The 23,118-nt window shown below is 39.1% G+C and overlaps 1 protein-coding gene across 1 annotated transcript in view; it reads right to left on the bottom strand.

Annotated features, from left to right (window-relative positions):
• SMC5 (structural maintenance of chromosomes 5) overlaps window positions 1-23,118 on the bottom strand; it is an 89,161-nt gene that overhangs the window by 1,261 nt on the left and 64,782 nt on the right. The window contains exons 19-25 of the mRNA XM_090000038.1: window positions 12,804-12,881; window positions 11,172-11,244; window positions 1,976-2,079; window positions 791-907; window positions 642-719; window positions 416-515; window positions 275-329 (exon numbers count right to left, since the gene is read on the bottom strand). Coding sequence (XP_089856164.1) covers window positions 275-329; window positions 416-515; window positions 642-719; window positions 791-907; window positions 1,976-2,079; window positions 11,172-11,244; window positions 12,804-12,881 — 605 coding nt within the window. The remainder of the gene's footprint in view (window positions 1-274; window positions 330-415; window positions 516-641; window positions 720-790; window positions 908-1,975; window positions 2,080-11,171; window positions 11,245-12,803; window positions 12,882-23,118) is intronic.

Below are 23,118 nucleotides of genomic sequence, written 5' to 3'. Positions count from 1 at the left end.
AATTTCCAAAATCCATACATTTTAGGGCATTATCACTCAGAAAATCCTATCCTATGACAAAACAACCTAGCTATATATGCCAATATCCTGGCAATCTAATAATTTGGACTAATGAATATCTTGTATACTCAGCATTGACCTTAACAAGAAAGTGACAAAAAAATTTGAATATCCATAAAAACAAACAATAACGGACTAAACAAAAATGGATGGGGCAAATATGTTTATGATGCAATCTGCCAAAATTAATCAAAGGAAAAAGATCTTTGCTTACCTAAATTTGACTTTTATAAGTATTCCATACTTATCAAAATCCGTGTCATGCTCATCTGCATAAATGGCATTGAAAGATGAGAATAATGATATGAATTTCATTCTTCTAGATTTTGCCAAAAAAAAATGCACTCTTAAATACCAAGTGAAACTTCTCCTGCCACAGCCATCTCTTGGAAGTTGCGGCTGAAGGTTCCATTGATTCTATCTACAAGGTCCCTTAGTGTTGGAAGCCACGTACCCTGCAAAATTGCTTTATCCAATTGATGTTCTCGAAGAGATCACTGAATGATGTAAATTAGTCAAAGGACAAGCTAATAAAGGACTCCTTTGACACACAAAGATAAAAAAACAATGCAAATTCACACCTTGAGAGTGTTTATTTCTGACAAACATTTACTTAGTTCTTTGCGATCAGCCTCCAGTTTCTTACCAAGGTTGTCAATCTGCATGGCCATTCCAAAACATATAGGAAGCCACCAATGTATAAATGCAGAAAAAAATGGACTTGTGTTACCTGACGTTGACGATGTTCATATTCCTCAAGAATGTTTTGATTAAGCAAAAGAATAGAATTTGCATGAGATATAGTATCTTGAATAGAAGCTTCTAGTTCCTCAATAGTTGTCGGCATCTGTAGTGAAAAATAGTCGATCTCAAACACCACGTAATAAATAAAGAAACTGTGATTGGAGAGAACACATCTGCAATACATGCACAGATGCGTGAAATCAATCGGACAGATGCCTGTATGCAGGCATGCAAAGTAAATCTAATTTCTATTCAATAAAATGACTTCTATATTAGCAGACTTCCCTCAATGCTTTCCATTCACATGCACTTTCAGAAATAATTCCAAACCTTTCTCTTAACCTCCAATTCTTTACCAATAATTATAAAGAAAACTGATACTTGACATCAATGACATGAGACTTAGTCTATTAGACCTTTGTTTGGCTCAGGAGGCCCAATGAGTTGATAAAAAAGAAATGACACAAAGAAGGCTAAAACAACTCCATGTGACTAGCTTGCCAACTATGACTTTGTTTCCTTCATGTATCATCACATAGATTCCTCAATTTTGATTGTTCAATGCCAGAGTTAAAAGCATTGTTGCTAAATGTCCTTCAATTAGAAGAAAACATCTAGATTACTCAAACATAGCAAACACCATTGATTATATATGTAACTGCAGGGCTGCTTAGATCCCATGGGTCCATAATCATTCAAAGACATATTCAGAGCCAAACAGATGAATTCTAGAGAGACAAAAAACATGGGAATAAGATCTGGTAACTTAACCTGTTTGTTTGTTATGGGGCTAAATATGAGTCGTGTTCAAAACCAATAGATAAGTTTCTCCTATCCAAATGCTACAAATTACATATAGAGGGAAAACAGCTAGCCTACCATCTACATAAGATAAATAATGAAAAAAAATAAAATAAAAACAGTTTTCTCACACATTTAAAATTCAAGTTCCATTCTCCAAACTATTTCCTCCAAATTGTCATCTCAAAACAAAAGCATCAATCTACTCAGTAGCACTGCAGAGAAATGCAGCTTATATTGGTAAAAATAGTAATTAAGCGAGAGTTGTCTAATATTCCATTTTGTGATGAATGATAGCTTCCTCAAAGTTCTCAGTGTATGCTTTACAACATCAAAGAATCTAGAAATAATTTAAAAATCATTGGAGCACCTCAAGAAAAGCTTGAGTGAGTTCTCGAGTGATCTTAGCGATTGATTCTGCATACTCCTTGGCATCTTGAAGCTGGCGCTTGCGTCTCTCAGTTTCCTCCTTACCTATGATACAAGTAAAACAGATCAGATAAATTATAAATGAATTTACATTTGTTTTCAATAGTACACAAGAATAAGATAAACCATGACATTAGAACTCCACTACAGTGAGTGACATGATGTTGATAAAAGACATAAGCTGTATCAATGAGGCAGAATGTTCAAACAGAATGCACTACTTGAGGAAACTGTTAACTAAATATGATAGAATAGCTTGCCCAGGATAGACAGAACAGTGGTCCTGTCCAGTTTGTTCTGGACAGGTTTTTTTTATTTTTTTGTTTTTAAAAAACTGTCCTGTCCCCACCATTCTGGGGAGGGAGGGGGGTGTTGGTAAAAAAAAAATGCCCCATGTCCACAGTTTGTTTGTGGGCGCAACACATGCATTCTAACGAGCCCTAAAGGTGTTACTCTCACTATCTGGAATCATTTGGAGTCAACTTATTTCCCCCATTCCTTGAACGGTTGAATATGTTAAAAATGTAAATATATATATATATATATATATATATATATATATATAATGTAACTAGATAGTAATTAGGAGTAGTTTTAGTTTTATTTTTTTTGTTTGTATTTGAACTAGTCAACATAGAGGACCGTGGGGGTCCCAACAGCTCTATGTAGAGTTGTTGGACCCCCAACGACTCCCGATGTCCTCTCCTCCATTTGTGTATAAATATGGGGCAAAGCCCCACTACAATGTAATGCTTCTTGCATATGTTGAGATAAATAAAAATATTATTTTTTATATATTGTTCTTTTCCCCTTTAGTGGGTGTTTGTGAGTGAACTCATTTTTGTGGTTCTTTTGAGTGTTCATTTTGGTATTTTGGTGGAACTCTTGAGTGTCCACTTTTGGTGATTTGGTAAACATCTTTGAAGGAACTCGTTTCCTTACATAATATCGGAGCTTGGTAATCAAGCTGAAATTGTTTTTGATATATTGAGAAGCATGTCACTCCAAATTTGAAAGTATTGAAGCTCTCTTGCAATTCCTATTCAAGTGCTAATAAGATCGTGATTGTTTTTTTCAAGTAATAGATTGGTGGTGCTTGCTTGGCGAAGGAGTGTCCGTGCTCTTGATCGATGGCGTTTACTTGGTCGTAGAGTGCTCGTGATTTCCACCCTTTCTCATTATTCTTTCCTCTATTATTTCTCTCATTCTCTCTAGTCTTTGTCTTTACCCTTGTAAAAATGGATTACAACGAAAATGACACTATAAAACCCATCAAGCTCAATTATTCAAACTATATAACATGGTCTTTAATTATGAAGCATCTCATATGGGGAAAAGGTTGTGAAGATTAGTGGATGGTACCGATCCGGAACCTAAACTAATCTTTACCAAAGGAGAAGGTGAGAAAGAGGTGTCTCTTACGGAGGTTGAGAAAAATAAGGCAATGGCCACTTATGAGAAGTAGAAGGAATAGACAATGAGGCATGCCAAGATTATGTCTTGGCTCATTAGTAGTGTTAACATTAAGAAGTGTTCAAGTCTTACTAAATTTGAACACGCAAACAATGCATGTGATTATCTTAAGAGAATGTATTCTCTTAAAGATATTGCATATGTGCATAACTTGCAAGACAAGATACGAAATATGACTCAAAGAGACAAAAGCATTAAAGAATACTATAATGGATTGTCCGAACTATGGGAAGAGTTGTCTCTTCTTGAACCAAAGTGGCATTGTCCGGAAGACATAGAACTCTGCCAAAATCAAATAAACGCAGAGCATTTTTATCAATTCCTTAATGGGTTGAGATCGGAGTTTGAATCCACCAAATATGCCTTTTTTCATTGAGGAAAAGTCCCTTAAATAGAAAATACTATAGAAGAACTAAGTACGAAAGATATTAGACTTAAAAACAAATATTTAAGAGTAATGATGACTCTGTTCTAACCATATCTAGAAGGGAAACTATATTTGTACCTACAAATCACCAGACTATGAAAGGCCAAATGATGAAAAGCAAGGCAATGAGTACGAAAGAAAGAAAGTTATTTGTTACTATTGTCGCAAACCAGGATATGTGAAAATATATTGTCCTAAATTAAACAAACTTTATGAGAAGAAGGTTGCGTTTGTTGGACCTCCACAAGAGTCAAGTGATGTAAAAATCACACAAAATTCATCTATTGGAAATATGTACTTGACATAATTAGTGGAGGTTCTTCGACCTCTACTCAAAGGAGCATCCTCATCAACTAGAGTCTCTTCCTTCGGCTTTTTCGATCCCGATAAATCTCTTTGGCTTCTTAACTCAAGTGCTTCTCTTCATATGATACCAAATAGTGATATGTTATTCGAATGTCATAACTCAAGTGAATCAAATATTTTTTTTTTGCGGATGAAACATCTCTTGAGATATAAAGAATAAAAAATTTTGAAAACATTTCTCAAAATTCAAAAAGATTTTTTATTCCAAAAATTAGATATATTTCTAAATTGAACTTAAATCTTTTATTTGTTTTTCAATTATCTGACCATGGGTGTAATGTTTTCTTCTCCTCTCGGGGTTGTCAAGTGCAAGAGCGCTAGTCAGGGAAGTTGATTAGAGAAGACCATAGAGGAGGCTTGTATTGTTAAATTATACATGTATAATTACGTACTATATATATAATTTACTTTTTATAGTAATGTTTTTTTTAACAGATTTGGACTTAGTCAAACTAAGTTTGACTAAGCCTTCCCAGCCCCCAACGGCTAGATTTCTAGCCGCTGGGAATGGGCCTACACTCTTTACTTTTTGTCTTCTTCTCTCTAACTCCTCTTTATAATGTGTATATATAAGGGTCTTCCCCTCCTTGTAATGTATGCTTTTGCACAATCTCCATTGAATATATATATATACTGTGGGGTTTGTGAGTGTGTTCTTTTAGAATACTTTGTGGTTCCTTTTGTGGGTGTTGAAAGTGTGTTCCTTAGATAACACTTTTATTATCTACTCAAGTTGAAGATTGGTAGACTTTTGGTTCGTGATTAAAGTCTCCTTAAATCTTTACATGGTATCAGAACTTGGAAGTATTAAAGCTCATTTGAAGACCCTTCTTCAAAGTGTTGGTCATCTTGCAAGTGTTCAAGTGATTGTGTGAATCATTGCTAGAGGAATGCTCATGTTCATTGCCTCTCCTTCTCTTCTCTTTTTATTTTTCTCTTTCTTTCCTCCTCCCTTAGCCCTTGTAAAAATGGATGACAATGATAATGTCACTATTAAACCCATAAAACTCAATGATCTCAATTATATAACATGAGTTTATATTACAAAGCACCTTATTTGGGGAAAGGAGTTGTGGAGACTAGTAGATGGATCTGATCCGAAACCCAAGCAAGTGAGAAAGAAAGAAGTACCTCTAACTGAAAATGAGAAAGCTAAAACTCTAAACACTTATGAGAAAAAGTGGAATGAATGGAGGATGGGACATGACAAGATCATGTCTTGGCTTATTAGTAGTGTGGATGTAAAAAAGTGTTCAAGCTTTGCTAAATTTGAGCATGCTAACAAGGCTTGGGATTATCTTAAGAAAATGTATTCTCTTAAAGATATTGCATATATATGAAATGTGCAAGATAAAGTTCGGACCAGAGTTACCAGTCGAATAAGTGGGAGCGGGAAGCGAGGCACTTTCAAAAATTTAGGAAGCGGGGAAGCGTGGGACTACTTAGAAGAAAATTCCGAACCGTCTCGGAAGCGAACCGAAAGCGAAAAAAATGAAAAAAATGGGGGAAGCACGCTTCCCATCCCAAAAAAGGGAAACGTGCTTCCCATAAAAGGGAAGCGCGCTTCCCAAAAAAGGGGGACGCTTCCCCTCACGCTTCGGGGAAGCGCGCTTCTCCTTTTGCCTAGGCGCTTCCGGTAACTCCGGTTCAGACTATGGTCCAAGGAAATAAAACTATTAGAGAATACTATAATGACCAATCCGAACTTTAGAAAGAATTGGCTCTTCTAGAGCCAAAGTGACATTGTCTTGAAGATATTGAACTCCGCCAAAGACAAATAGATGTGGAGCACTTTTACCAATTCATTAACGGTCTAATACCAGAATTTGAATCTACAAAGTCTATTCTTCTCCATGGAGAAAAAGTTCTCTCTATTGAAGATACTACTGAACAATTGAGTATGGAAGAAAATAGATTGAAAAAGCATGTAAGTAAAAGTGAAGATGACTCGGTCTTAGCCGTTTCTAGACCGAAAATTTATGTTTGTACATATAAGTCACCTCACTATAGATGACAACGAAATCACTAATGATAGAAAGAAAATCATTTGTTATTATTGTCATGAACCGGGTCACACTAAGCCCCATAAACTAAAAAGGACATTTGAAAAGAAGGTTGCTTCGGTTGACTTTCAAGAGTCAAAGGGCAAGGACATTATCACACATCAAGAATCATATATTGGAAGCATGTCTCTAGCTCAATTAGTTGAAGCCATTAACGTATTCAAGAGCCCAAGTCTTTTGCTGAGGCCAACCTTGACTCCCACTGGACAAAGGCTATGAATGATGAGATTGTAGCACTTCATGAATGCCACATGGGAAGTGGTTCCCGAGCCACCAGATAAAAACGTTATTGAGTGTTGATGGATGTATAAAATAAAGAGTAGATCTTACGGCAGCATCGAGCATTTTAAGGCTAGACTTGTGGTAAAGGAGTACACACAAGAGCATGGCTTAGATTTTGATGAGACATTCAGTCACGTGGTTCAGATGGAGACTATTCACATTGTCCTATTTTGGCAGTAACAACATGGGTAGCACCTTTTTCAGTTAGATGTTAAAAATGCTTTCTTAAATGGAGACTTATACGAGGAAGTGTACATGGATCATCTTCCTGGGTACTTAGAAGGAGATCCAAAGACCTCAGTGATCAGATTGAGAAAGGCTATCTACGGCATGGTTGTCGGTCGAGGAAGCAAGAGCGGGAAGCGATACGGGAAGTGGGAGCGGGAAGCGAGGCACTTTCAAAAATTTAGGAAGCGGGAAGTGGGAAGCGTGGGACTACTTAGAAGCGAGTCACGAACCGTCTCGAAAGCGAACCGGAAGCAAAAAAAGAAGAAAAAAAAATAAAATAAAATGGAAAAAAGAGAGAAGCGTGGGGGAAGCACGCTTCCCAAAAAAGGAGATGCTTCCCCACGCGTTTCGGAAGCGCAACGTTTCGCGCTTCCAAAGCGCGAATCGGAGAAGCGCGCTTCCCCTACTATAGGGGCGCTTCTGGTAACTCTGATCTACAGTCTCAAGCAAGCTTCTCGGGCATGGTCAAGACCTTTATTATAGTAGTAAAAACTTTGGGTTTTAAAAGGAATCACTGTGACTACTCTTTATTTGTGCAAAAGGTACATTTGAATATCACAGTCATCCTTGTTTATGTTGATGACATTATCATTACAAGAAATAATGTTGTAAAGATTGATGAGAAAAAGTCGGTGTTGCACAAAGCCTTCCACATGAAAGATTTGGGACTTCTTTAGTTTTTCCTTGGCGTGCAAGTGGACCAACAGTAAGATAGACTCATTCTTTCAAAGCAAAAATATGCCATAGATATTTCGCATCGAAATGGTATGCTGCAATGCAAACCCACATATACTCCAATGGTTGCTCATACACTTCTAACTGCAGATTCCGCTGATGATACTTACTTGGAAGACCCCAGCAAATACAAAAGTACAGTTGAATCTCTTCAATATCTCACTTTCACTAGACCTGACCAGATTTTTGCCATGAATCAGGTTTCTCAGTTCATGCATAGGCCTCAAACAAAGCACCTGGAAGCAGTTAAGTGTATCCTCTGGTACATTAAAGGTACTATTTTTGATGGGCTAGTCTATATGTAATCACCTCATACGCCTACCCACCATTCCATCAAGGTGATTGCATATTTGGATGTTGTTTAGGCCCATGATCCAACTACAAGAAGATCTGTTACAGGTTATGGGGTTTATTTAAGCTCCCACCTTGTTTCTTGGTCCAGCAGAAAACAAAAAATTGTTGCAAGATCTAGCACTGAGGCAGAGTATCAAGCTATGGCGGCTGTGACCGCTGAAGTCACTTGGATTAAGCCCATTTTATGTGGCTTGCACCAGGTCGTTTCTAGCTCCCTAGTCTATTGTGACAATCAAAGTGCGGTTTCTATTTCCACCAATCCCGTTCAGCATGGCAAAATGAAGCATGTGGAAATTGATCATCATTTTGTTAGAGAAAAAGTTGAGGAAATTTATCCCATGTTCATTCGTAGCGAAAATCAAGTGGCAGATTTATCAAATAAGGCTCTTCCAGCAAATCGGTATTGGGATTTAAAATCCAAACTATCCATGGTTTTCCACCATGTTCAGTTTGAGGGGACATGTTAGAATATGTACACTAATGAATCGGGTCGGTTTAGATCTAGATCCATACCATACCGTAAATACCCATTATGTACTTTTAACATAAGAGTCATATAAATAGAAAAACAAGCCACCCACATAGGGTGACGCCGCTTTTGGGATTCCTCACTCTCTCTTTCATCTTTTTTCTTGTTTTGTTATTTGTGTAGGAAATCGTATTCAGGAGGCGTTCTCACAGCCTTGTATGCTCTTCTCCTATTAGAAAATGCTCACCTTCGTAAGCACAAATCCACATTAGAAAATTTCCAAATTCTTGGACAAGTCACATAAGTTGTTCAGTTCGTTGGATAGTTATGACCTAAAACTTTTTCTTTCAAGTTTGTATTTATCTTCAAATACAGATCATGGAAATATTACTTTGATATGATACTCAGACTACCTTGTCAGCTCACCACGGATGGCTCTGAATATGGTTCCAGCGTGCATGTATGCTGCAGCATTCATCATGATTCAACTCAGACTGGAACTTAATTGAAACAATGTCCAAGAACTGCATACTTCAACATTTGAAACAAGAAATAATTCATCCTAGTACCTAAATTCATGTCTCCAACACAATTTTTCATGTGCCACCTGACAGAACTATTTGATTGCAGGGTATGTAACATGAGCACTTCAAGAAGGGTGATGTAACCATGTTGACCTGCGTTGACATGGGTACTGGTACTGGTATTTCATTGTGTATGGCTCAGACCAGTTTTGGATCTGACTCAATCTAGTACCTGTTTTTATCCATTTTAAGTTGCTTAAAAGGTTGTTTTTATACATCCATGTACGTGTTTGATACACACGCACACGCACACGCGCATACATGCATGCATAATTTTTCGCACAAAAACATAAACATGTGTATGTATACCCATAGTTTTAGAAATTCCCATGCCGTACACTACATACCTGTGCCTGTACTTACGTGACAGAGATTGGGGGTTAACACAAACATTAGTCCAATTATAAAAACCAAATGCTTCAGATTTTTACATAAATGTAATGACAAATACTTTTATGCGCTGTAAGTTGCAAGCTAGTTACGAGGATATATAACTGAAATAGCAATGGTGTTTGCTGGAGCCAAGCTTACAACAACAACAACAACTACGCCTTCATCCCAAAACAATTGGGGTCAGCGATATGAACCAAAAAAGAAATTCATTTCGGGTCTTCCACATGAATCCTTTTCCTCCAATCATTTCTATCCAATGCCATGTCCTCGGTGAGGTTCAAAGCATTCATATCCTTTCCTATCATCTCCATCCAAGTCTTCCTAGGCCTACCCCGACCTCTTTTAACTAATATATTTTCCCATTTCTCCAACCTTCTAACTGGAGCATCATTAGGCCTTCGCCGAATATGTCCAAACCACCGTAAACGATTCTCTCGCATCTTATTTTCAATGGGTGCAACACCTACCTTCTTACGTATCTCCTCGTTCTGAATCTTATCTTTTATTGTATTTCCACACATCCATCTAAGCATCCGCATCTCAGCTACACTCATTTTTTGAATATGATGTCTTTTGGCAGCCCAACATTCCGTACCATATAGTAAAGCGGGTCTAATAGTCGTCCTATAAAACTTTCCCTTCAACCGCAATGGCATTCTACGATCGCACAGCACTCCAGTTGCACTTTTCCATTTCATCCACCCAACCTTTATCCTATGATTTACATCTCCATCAATTTCTCCATACTTTTGAATGATGGATCCCAAATATTTGAAATAATCATTCACCGGTATTTCTTGCTCACCAAGCTTCACTACACTCCCATCACTACTTCGTTGCTTACTAAACCGACATTCCATATATTCAGTCTTACTCTTACTCAACTTAAAACCTCTAGCTTCCAATGTCTGACTCCATAATTCTAACTTAGCATTAACCCCAGCTCTAGACTCATCAATCAAAACAATATCATCAGCAAACAACATACACCACGGTACATTTTCTTGAATTGATCTCGTAAGCTCATCCATCACTATCGCAAATAGGAAAGGGCTTAAAGCAGATCCTTGATGTAACCCAACCGTTATCGGAAAATTGGTTGTCACCCCTCCACAAGTGCGGACATTGGTTACTACTCCTTCATACATATCTTTAATTATACTAATGTACTTGAGAGAAACACCTTGCTGGAGCCAAGCTTGCAGAAAAAAAAATATTAGATGGTATTGAGTTTCTCTCTTTGAGATTAATACACAGAATCTAACTTTCTTCTTTGTGAATCCAGAAGTCAAAATTTTTCACCAAAGAATAATCGAGCAACCAAAATAGCAAAAATATTAAAAAAGAAAAAAAGAAAAAAAGAAAAAAAAGATAGAAAGCATCTAGACATGCATATGTATCAACTACGCAACATCAAAAGTATGCAAGGTCAGGAACAAGATCATTTTCTTGATGGCAGCATTGATTTTAGTATGGATCTTCAACAACACATAAACAGAAAGAAATGCAAAAGCCTAATGTACAGCATAACTACACAACTGCAAACCCAGGTGCACTTGTCAAGAACTCAAGACCACGGATCATATCTATCAGCTTTCTACTGCTAACAATTAGCAGGTGAAGGAACAAAGGCAAAATTTAAACACTAAATTTGAAGATTCACATGCAAAATGCATAAAATATCAACATGATAAGACACCACACTTGCCCATAATGGCAATAAAATGAACCAAAAAACACATTCACCAACAAAAGTCACTTACAATATTCATATCGTTGTGCTTCTTGTATTGTAACCTCATGTTGCTCCCGGCGGCCCACTTCTAATTCTCGTATCTAAAGTGTTTAAGTAGTGAAAAAGAAGCAATTAGAATAAAATAATAGTATAATAGCCTATGTGACACAGATATGCGAGTTTGAATTTTTTTTTAAATACGAATAGCACACTGATTGTTTCTTTAATTTAACCAAAAAATATATATATATGAATGTGTTTGTGTGACTATATTTAAATAATTTTCAAGATCAAGATCAAATAAGTAACTCTTCTGTTAGATACGAAAATGAGCAAACTAACTTTTGTTACTTTTTAAAAAAAAAATCTGACAAAAGTTCAGATTTGATTTTTTCTTTTCTCCAGAAAACAAATATGACCTAAACTATCCTAAAATGAACTACACATTTTAAAAGAACGCCACTGCTTTTAAGGGTGTTTTGGTGATTTCATTCAGTTCAATTTTGGTTAACTTTAAACTAAAGGGTTTCATGTCAGATTAGCCCCCACACACGTGCACAAACATATACTCACCCACCAACCCACACACCTCCATATATACATTACATATACATACATACATGCATATATATGTGTGATTTTAGAATCACACTTAGATTGTGATATTAACCTATCAGTTTCCAGTTGATTTAGTTCTTTCTTAAATCAGGTCTAGAATACTAGTTAAGCGATTATTTTAGACATAATTTAAAAATGTAATACTTTCTCCTGTGATTGCAACATATATTTCTACTGAAATCATCATCATCACCGATTTCATTTCAGTTTTAAAGATCGGATCAAACTAGGTATTCTTTTTCTCTAGTTGTTAAATATGTGCTTACTGATAATAGGAATGCACTAAGAGACTTATCAGACCTAGTGAAATCAGAAGCAAGAAATGGAGATTAATTTGGAAGTGGCTGTTATTATCTGGTGGGCAGTTCCTTTGGTGGGACAGTAGTAGAAACTTTAAAGAATAACTCTAAAAAAGTTCAGCATTATTCATCAATGCATAAAGTAGATATTCTCAAGTTTGCCTGGATGAAAATGTGCAAACATGATAGGGGTTACTAGACTTGAGAATGAACATGCAACTTCTTAAACCTTTCCTGGTGAAGCCTTATCACCAGACATGATAAATGTGACATTTTCCTTTTTCTCCAAAAAAAAAGTCCTAGAAATCCACTATTGCTATCACTTTTACGAGTATTATTTTGCACACATGAAAACATTCATAGACAAATATATATTTTTGGTCTTTTCTCCTGTTTTTGTTTGGCTTCTTTTCCTGGTCCATGCAAATGGACAAGCAAGCAAGCATCAAGACCTCCTTCACTCTCCCCCCACCCCTCCCACCAATACAACGAAATAGAGGAAAGGTTAGCTTAGATGCACTTCCTAACTTTTACAACCAATTTAGGTAATATCACAGGAAAAAATTATATACAAATTGCAGGAGATTTCTAAAGTTATTCTTTACTGAGATAGGCATGACATTACACGAAGTTACACAGAAAAGACCAATCTTCATGTTAAGCTCCATAAAACCAAATTTTTCTCAGCAAAACTCTCTCTAAAAAGAAACATTACACATGAAATTACAGGAGAAGAAACCAACCTTTATATCAAGCTCAATAGCAGCTAAATGTTTCTCAGTGAAACTTCTTCTAATGGCAACAGCCTCTATGAGCAAATCCTGCATGAAAAATGCAAAAGTTGACAGGAGAGAAGATATCTAGAAACAGTAAGCAAACCTTCATTCGTTCAAGGTACAAAACAAGCTAAATGAGAATTTTTCTTCAACGGAATGCCAACTTTGTATTTAGTAGACATTGCATATAATGTTGTACTTCAACTAAGTAGTCAAAAGTGCTAGTCAGTGACTAATTGCCAGTCACCTAAAAGGCCTAGTGGGTGCCTAAGCAGGACTAGTTGGCCCAGTTGGGGCCAAAAAGAGAAAAAATAATAATAAATAAATTATAATAAATTCTTCAAATAATAGAAAATACATATTCAACACAATTTATGAAGCTAAACAACCAAAGCTTAAAAATAATAGCTCATGAATGAAACTAAACAATTAAGACATAATTATGTTTCTACATTTAAATCCATCTAAAGAAATATTTGTTCAGCTGTGTTGCCTAGAAACCCACAAAAGAATAAAATTATTTAAAATAAAAATAAAAATAAATATATATATATATATAACAATAAGAAAAGATACTGAAAAACTTAAATATTTTAAAATGCACAATCGAAACATGATGATAATGTTTTAAACATTATAAAAAAATAAATGTTAAATACCAACCTTGGTGACCACCCCCACCCAATGTTGGTAGTCACCTAGGCACCTAATTCTTAGGCAGCATACCCGTGCCTAGGCAGGATTTTAACTACATGGTACTTAGTAACTTGATTCTAGATGCCATTGTAATGAAGTATGTGGAAAAAATCAAGAATGCAAATGCATTCACAATGTCCAACAATGGACTTAGCACAAAGGCACAAAGAAGAAATCCACCAAGAAATAATACGAAAGGCCTTGTAACAAGGCTAGACACATAAAATAAATACTCTTTTTATTAAAGAGGAGCTCACAAAAGCATGAAAGAACAGAAGGGGGAGTACCCCTATTTATACACTCAAGGGACCACTTGGGGGCTCCCAATAGAGTCGTTGGGAGCCCCCAATGGTCACAATTGTGACCGTTGGGGGCCCCAACGACTCTATGGTGGGGCCCCTTAAATGGCCTAAAAAGAAGAAAATAAAATAAATACAAAAAATAAAAAAGAAGAAAAACAAGTACCCCTATCGGGTATTATGTGAAATGACCATAATACCCCTATCGGGTAGTATGGTGTATATATATATATATATATATTAACACCACCACCCCCCCTCAAACTTTATGGGGAGATGACTGAAAGTTTGCCAAGGAAAAACAAGCGGGGAGCAGGAAGTGCTTTAGTAAAAAAGTTTGCGAGCTGATATTCGGATTTGACGTATGGCAGTGTAACTGTCCCACGGAGATACTCATCACGAACATAGTGACAGTCTATTTCTATATGTTTGGTCCACTCATGGAAGGTGTGATTGCTGGCAATATAGATGGCACTTTTGTTGTCATAGCAAAGCTTCGAGGCACCGGAAATTTCAACTCCCATATCTTGAAGAAGACTTCGAAGCCACACAAGTTCCATTGTAGCAGTTACCATAGCCCGGTACTCAGCCTCAGTAAATGATAAGAAGACTTTTTGTTGCTTCTTGCATCGCCAAGCAATTAGCGAATCTCCTAAAAAGACACAAAAACCAGTAGTTGAGATTTTATCATTTGGGTTTCCTCCTCAGTCAGCATCAGTATAGGCAAGCAAATTTAATGAAGAGAGTAAGGATAGAAATAGCATTTTAGTTAGAGTGTTTTTGATGTAGCGAACAATCCGAAGCACGACACTCATATGCACAGTTGTAGGAGCATGCTAGAATTGGCTGGTAGAGTGAACAGTGTGAGCGATGTCTGGCTTGGTGATGGTCAGATAGGTGAGAGATCCAACGAGTTGTTTGTAAGGTGTAGGATCATCAAGTAGAACCCCATCCTCCAACCGTAGTTTAACATTGATAACCTCTGGAGTCTCCACCTTTTTGTCATGTGAAATTCCAGATTTGGAACATATATCTGCAGCAAGCTTCATTAGTGACAATATATACCCTCGAAGAGAGTATGCAACTTCAATGCTAAGAAAATATTTGAGAAAACCTAAATCAGACATATCAAAGTTATCTTTTAACATATTTTTAACAACAATAATATCACTTTCATCATTGCCTGTGATGGTCATATCATCAACATAAAGCAAAAGAATAACAATACTATTACCTACACTTTTAACAAAGAGGGCAGCGTCAGTATAACAAGAACGAAATCCCAACTTGATCATGATAGCACTAAATCTATCATACCAAGCCTTAGGGGCTTGTTTAAGACCATATATACCTTTTAATAATTTAAGGGTTTGACCTTGTTCAAGAGTAATTCCCAACGGAGGGTCCATATATACTTATTCATTTAATTGACCATTAAGAAAGGCATTTTTAACATCTAATTGAAATATAGGTCATTTCTTAGATAATGCTACAGCAATTAGGGTTCGGATACTAATCATTCGAGCAACAGGAGCAAAAGTCTCCTCATAGTCAATGTCGTATTCTTGTGAGTATCCCTTAGCCACTAATCTTGCTTTATATCTTTCTAAGGAACCATCACTTTTTGTCTTAACTTTATAAACCCAACGACATCCAATAGCTTTTTTATTTGGAGGAAGTTGAACTAATTCCCAAGTTTTAGCCTTCTTTAAGGCATCTAGTTCTACCCTCATTGCTTCAATCCAATACGATATATTTTTTGCTTGATTATAATGAGAATGCTCATAGTATGAACGTAAGGCTATTAGACAAGCTCTATAATTTGGTGAGAGAGATTCATATGAAACAAACCTATTAGGTGGAATTGATTCTCTAGAGGAGCGTTGATGCAGGGGGACGTCGACTTTCTCGAGTATTGTGGGCTGAACTGAAAGCTCGACCCACGTCGTGCTATGAGCGGGAAAGAAAAAAAGGCACGGACACTAACCCTCAAAATACAATAACAGGAACCTTTTTTTATTTTGTCTTTTATCTCAATGGAGATCTTTGAAACAACGAATCAGAACTTTAACAAAAACAAATACGATAACAATAACTAGGAAAGAAAGAATGGCGAGTTGCTGAACGTAAAAATTAAACGAAAACAATGTGAAAAGAAACCAAATGTTGTAGAGGAAAGAACAGAAATCCATTTGTCCCTGCGTGCGCACAAAACCCTAGAGGGGCTTTAAATGCCTCATCGGAATCCGGGTCTCGGGTCCGGCCCAGAGACAACTCCTGTTTCCTGCTGGATCTGGGACATGCTTTGCATCATTCTCCCCCAGTTGGGAAGAAGTCATCTCTGACGACTTATTGTCACTACAATATGCATATAGATCGGACACATCTTCAGTAGCGGCCTCTGAGATGGGTCTGGTTCCAGACACTTGAGTGCAATGGCAAGTGCTTGCCTGACTTCCTCAATGGGGCAGCAAGCTAAACCATCATCCATTGCATACTCTTCCCTCTTGATTTCCCTAACTGCTTTCACCCATGCTTCACACCTTGTGCCTTCCTCTATAAATGTTTCATCTGTTGGTTTCTTTCCAATCAAGAGTTGCAGCAGCAGGACACCAAAGTTATAAACATCTCCTTTCTCAGTGGATCTTCCAGTATCTATGTACTCTAGAGCTAGGTAACCAAAGGTGCCGGCAACAATTGTTGATACATGTCTGGTCTGGATCCATCATTATAGCAAGTCCAAAATCTGATACTCTAACCTCAAAGGTAAGAGATTGCATGACTGATGATTTAAAGATCACCATTTGTCCGCTTGATATATTATCATGGAAAACTTGTTGTTTCTTGCACCGTCTCAAGTAGAGGAGAATCGAGAGTAATGTTGTAGCCAATTCAGCAACAGTTGCAAAACATTGTTGTTCTCTGAATGGTTGAAACCTATGTCACAGGGATTCGGCTAGCAGGGTGCCGCACCCGCGTCGACGCGACTCGACGCGGGTGCGTGTGCGGGTGCGGCACCGGGTGCGGTCAACCCTATCCTGGGTGCGTTGACCGCACCCAGGATCATTTAGGTCCATTCTTGTTTTGGATTTTTTTTTTTTAAATTTGCCCAAATGGGCTGCGATTTTTTTTTTAAAAAAAGTAATGCTGACAGCAGCTGTCTGTCAGCTGCTGACAGTAGCAACAGCTGTCAGAACAGCTGCAGCAGTCACAGCTGTTGTCAGCTGCAACAGCTGACCCCCTTTATATATATATATATATATATATATATATATATATATATATATATATATATATATATATATATATATATATATATATATATATACATTTTTGCCCCTGCCGCACCCCCGCACCCGGGTTTTTTGGAAGTGCTGAATCCCCGCACCCGCGCCCGCACCCGCACCCATGTGACATAGGTTGAAACAGTTGCTGATGGTCCCGTTCCCGGGGACCCAAAGGATGGTCCCCTGTCCCGAGCCCGGGTCCCGTTTCCACGAACTCGGGTCTGGACCCTCTTAGGTCCAGGCCCGTCCCCAAGGGTTCCCCTGCTCCCGCTCGTGGATTTGTTGTCTTATGGTCTCCATGCACAGGATCATGAGGGAAGGTGAGCTCCTTCTGTGTGAACTTTTTGAGCCATGGTTTCCCAACTATTAGAAGAGTACCCCAGTGAAACATACATCATCACCAATTTTGGTCTCTGCCACTTGATGTCTAACCTGCAGAACCATGATTGACCCACATTCAAGAATGGCACAGAAAACAACCCAAAAGACTCCTGAATTTTTCTGATATTTTCGGCATTTGGTTGGGAACCGTTTTCTTCAATTGATGTTGAAACACTAAGAAGTTGCACGTCATGATTTTCTAAAGAGAAAGATTCAATGTCGCTGGTTGCAAGTATGCCCCCTTTGGTGTCTACAAGGTTTATCTTCAGCTCCCCAGAGCAGACCATATGTCCTTTAGCAGTCACAAACACAGAAGAGATTAAAATGAGATCAACAAGAGGCTCTGGCTCTTCCACCTGGACAACCTTCTGGCCAGTGAATGCAAGACTAGGATCTTTGGTTGGGAGGGTCTCTACTCTATCTTCAAACTTCCAAAGAGGTAGACCATCCATTGAAGCAGGACTTTCAGCACGAAAGCAGAGGGTAAATTGTTGTCCTATCCTTGCTAGCACAGATAAGCACTCAAGCTTCCCACTATGATCTGCAGTGGATCCTTGATTTGGCTGGAGCGGAGGACTCGGATAAGAATAGGGAGGGAGAACCGAAGGTGTGGTGGTGAATCGGGCAGGCTGAGGGTGCATCGGCTGACCCATTTCCGCAACGATAGGGTTCCCACGGGTTGTTGTCTTCTTGCTTCCACGCACGGGGTCATGGGAAAAAATGAGCAGAACGCCGAGGCCCTATAGGTCCGACCCACCCTGTGGTGCGATTCCCCTAGCGCGAGGCCACGAGCCCAGACCTAGGATAGGACCCAGCGTAACGCTATGGTCCTGCAGCTCGGGCCTGGCCTGCGACGCAGTCGTAGGGACTCGCTGTCACGGCTGGGGTATACCCGCACTTTGAAGGTTCGGTGGGAGGGTACCCGGAACTAGGCGACCCACGATCGTAGCTGGTTCAAGTTGGAGGGAGGGTACCGGATGAAAACTGCCGCGACCTGCATCCCTGTGCAGGGTCTCCTCAATTCCTTCTCGTCGCGCTGCGTGTTGGAGTGTCAACAGGGCTGGATCGACGGTGGTAGTATCAACGAGGTTGATCGCGCGCGTGCCTGACTGATTCAATAGCACCGCGTGCGCATCCACCTTGGATTCAAGCGCATCCATCCGTGTTTCGACCCCATCCATGCGCTTCGACAGACCGGCTACCGCCTTTTCTAGGCATAGCATATCTTCCTGCATCTTCGTCAACTTGTTGAGTAGCCGCTTCATGATCTCCTCTCGGGCCTTTCCGCTCATAGGATCGTTCCTCGCTTCTTGCGTCATGTTGTTGACGAAAGAGGGGCTGGGCTCTGATACCATTTGATGCAGAGGGACGTCGACTTTCTCGAGTGTTGTGGGCTGAACTGAAAACTCGACCCACGTCGTGCTATGAGCAGGGAAGAAAAAAAGGCACAAACGCTAACCCTCAAAATACAATAACAGGAACCTTTTTTTTTCTTTTATCTCAATGGAGATCTTTGAAACAATGAATCAGAACTTTAACAGAAACAAATACGATAACAATAACTAGGAAAGAAAGAATGGTGAGTTTTTAAACGTAAAAATTAAACGAAAACAATGTGAAAAGAAACCAAATGTTGTAGAGGAAAGAACAAAATGCAAAAGACGGTTGTTGATATCCATTTGTCCCTGCGTGCGCACAAAACCCTAGAGGGGCTTTAAAGGCCTCATCTGGATCCGGGTCTCGGGTCCGGTCTCGGACCCGAGATAGCTCCTGTTTCCTGTTGGATCTGGGACGTGCTCTGTATCAAGCGCCTAAGGGAAGTTTCTGTTAAATATGGTATGCGTATGGATCTGGATCCAGATCCATACGCACGTTATGTTTTAACCTATGTCACAGGGACTCGGCAAAACAGATGCCGCACCCGCGTCGACGCGACGCGACGAGGGTGCGCGTGCGAGTGCGGCACCGGGTGCGGTCAACATGACCCTGGGTGCGGTCAACGCACCCAGGGTCATTTTTGTCCATAATTTGGGCATAAAAAAATCCCCCGATGAAAAGTAGGATTAGGGCAAAAAAATTGTTTGCCCTAATCTCTCCTCTCTCTCCCCCTGAGCTCGAGCTCTCTCCCATCGCCGTCCCCAGCTCCGCCTCCCAGGCTCCTCCTCTCGGCTCCTCCTCTCCTTTCGCAGGTATGTCTCTCACTCTCTTCTTGGGTCGGCTGGGGAGGGGCCGAGCACCCCACCCCCCTCTCGGTCTCTTGTTGGGTCGGCAGGGGAGGGGCTGAGCCCCCCCTACTCCCTCGTTTTTCGGCACAGGAGGGGCCGAGCCCCTCCCCCATCTGGCTCTTTTTTTGGGTCGACAGGGGAGGGTCTTTTTTTGGGTCGACAGGGGAGGGGCCGAGCCCCTCCCCCATCTGTTTTTTTTTTTTGGGGTCGACAGGGGAGGGCCCCTCCCCCATCTGTTTTTTTTTTTGGGGGGTCGACAGGGGAGGGGCCGAGCCCCTCCCCCATCTGTTTTTTGTTTTGGGTCGACAGGGGAGGGGCCATCTGTGTTTTTTTTTGGGTCGACAGGGGAGGGGTTGGCCGAGCCCCTCCCCCATCTGTGTTTTTTTTTGGGTCGACAGGGGAGGGGTTGGCCGAGCCCCTCCCCCATCTGTGTTTTTTTTTTGGGTCGACAGGGGAGGGGCCGAGCCCCTCCCCCATCTGTTTTTTTTTTTTGGGTCGACAGGGGAGGGGCCGAGCCCCTCCCCCATCTGGCTCTTTTTTTGGGTCGACAGGAGCCCCTTGTTAAAATGTAAACTGTAATATATATATATATATATTATTTAATATTATTATATTTTCTTTTATTATTTTAACTTTGGACATTGAGGCCTATAGTGCCCCGGTTCATGACAATGACGACAAATAACTTTTCTTTTATCAAAGTTGTCGTTTTGCCTTCCAAAATGAGGCGGCTTGTAAGTACGAGTATGATTCCCCGGTCTAGATACAGCTAAAACGGAGTCATCATCAACTTTTGGAGTACTTTTTCTAAGTCTATTTTCCTCCATAGTGAGCTCTTCTATAGTATCAACAATAGAAGGAATTTTTCCACGATGCAAAAGGGCCGATTTGATGGATTCAAACTCCGGCCTTAGACCATTCACAAATTGATAAAAATGTTCCATATCGAGTTGCTTTTAAAGAAGCTCGATGTCTTCGGCACAATGCCATTTGGGCTCAAGAAGAGCCAACTCTTCCCAAAGTTCGGACAACTCATTATAATATTCTCGAATAGTTTTATCTTTTTGAGTCATTGTCCGAACTTTATCTTGTAAATTGCATACATGTGCAATATCTTTCAGGGAATACATGTTTTTGAGGTATTCCCAAGCCTTATCGGCATGCTCAAACTTAGCTAGACTAGAGCATTTTTTAATGTTTATGCTATTGATGAGCCATGACATAATTTTTGCATGGCCTATCCTCCATTCTTTCCATTTTTTTCATAAGTGGCTAACGCCTTACTCTTCTCTTCTTCCGTTAGAGGAACCTCTTTATCACCCTCTTTCTTGGTAAGAGATAGTTTAGGTTCCAAATCGGAACCATCCACTATACCCCATAAACCTTTTCCCCAAATGTGGTGCTTCATAATCGAAGCCCACATTACATAGTTAGTATCATTTAGCTTCATAGGAATGATGGTGATCTTATCATTGTCATCCATCTTTTACAAGGGTAAGAGAGGAATAAATAGGAGGAGAGAGAGAAAAAAATAAAAAGAAAAGAAAAAGAGTAGACAAAGGAATAAGAAAGGATACAAAACCAAAATTTTTTGTAGCACAAGTTCGCTTTTCTTCAAACAAATCTTCTTGAGCCAAGAACAAGGTGATGAAACACCTTTTGTAAATGTGGCACGGAAATCGAGGCTGAAGCACTTCAAGATCTAAGGATTTCGTAGCTCTGATACCAAGTAATGAAATGGTGGTCTTCAACAAATGCACAAATAACTCACAAACAAGTGTCTATTGGAGACACTACAAGCATGACCCTTGAAAGGGTATAAAAGGAAGAACACTTGAAAAATAAATAATACTTTATTCATGAACAAAATGCTTAAGAAGCATGGTCCTTTACATTGAAGGGGTTCACCCCTATATATACAAAAAAGTGGAAGAGAGAGGAGAGCTCATTTTGAGCTCTCCAAAAGAGACGTTGGAGTCTCTTAATATAGTTGTTGGACTACAGTCCAACAACATTTATTATTATAGTTGTTGGACTATAGTCCAACAGCATTTATTATAGTTGTTGGACTACAGTCAAGTTCCAACAGGAACTTGACTGGATCAAATATCTAGTTTCTATTGAACTAGATGTTAAAAAAGAAAATAAAGAAAAATAGAAAAATAAAATAATAAAAGAAAATATAATAATATTAAATAATATATATATATATATATTACAGTTTACATTTTAACACCCCTCCCCCATCTGGATTTTTTTTTGGGTCGACAGGGGAGGGGCCGAGCCCCTCCCCCATCTGGCTCTCTTGTTGGGTTGGCAGGGGAGGGGTTGAGCCCCCCCTTCTCCCTGTGTTTTCGAATTGATTTGAAAATTTTAATGTATTTTTTTTTGTGTTTTCAGGATAAAAATGACAAATAAAGGGAAAGGACTTGCGTCATCCTCATCCCAACATGTGAGTTCTGCTGTTAGTTTTGCTGATAGTTGCAGTGGGATTGATGATGTGGGGCCACTATGTGTATATGTAGATAAACTTGCAAAAACTGGAGAAGGAGGTGGTGGAAACAAGAGATTTTGATGCAAGCTCTGCGAAAGAGATTTTGTTGGGTCTTACACAAGAGTGAAGGCTCATTTGTTGAAGATACCAGGACATGGCATTTCAGCTTGCAGGAAAGTTGATGAAGCAATGCGAAGACAATACAAGAAAATACAAGAAGAATATGAGAAGAGAAAGGCAATGGCCGGTTCTTCTGCAGTCAATGTGTCATTTGCAAGCCACCAAGAAGATGCTGAAAAAAAAAGAAAAGTCAATGTAGGAGGTAGAGGAACGATACAAACAGCATTCAATACATATGGAAGAGAAGAATTGGATAGAAAAGTTGGGAGGTATTTTTATTCTGGTTCACTCCCATTTAATGTGGCTAGAAATCCTTATTAGAAGGATTTAGTAACATCCTTGGCAAATTGTAATTTGAGTGATTATGTACCTCCAAGTTCAGAAAAAATACGAACCACACTTCTTGCAGAAGAGAGGGCAAATGTGGAGAGGTTGCTAGAGATTAAAAAATATTCATAGGAGCAAAATGGAGTTTCTATTGTGTCTGATGGATGGACAGATATTCAAAGGCGTCCATTAATCAATTTCATTGTTTATTCGCTTAGTGGCTCAATATTCTTGAAAGCAGTTGATGCATCTGGAGAATATAAAAATGCAGAGTATTTGAAGAGATTGTTTATAGAAGTGATAAAAGAAGTGGGTGATCAGAAAGTGATACAAATCATTACAGACAACGCTCCAGTTTGTAAAAGTGCAGGGTTGAGTTTGAAGAGTGAGTACCCTCATATTTTTTGGACTGCCTGTGTAGCACACAGCTTAAATCTAACCCTAAAGAGCATC

This window comes from Nuphar pumila, chromosome 3 (genome assembly GCF_984573655.1).
Source record: "Nuphar pumila chromosome 3, dmNupPumi1.hap1.1, whole genome shotgun sequence".
Classification (NCBI taxonomy): domain Eukaryota; kingdom Viridiplantae; phylum Streptophyta; class Magnoliopsida; order Nymphaeales; family Nymphaeaceae; genus Nuphar; species Nuphar pumila.
This window is presented reverse-complemented; position numbering and strand designations above follow the sequence as displayed.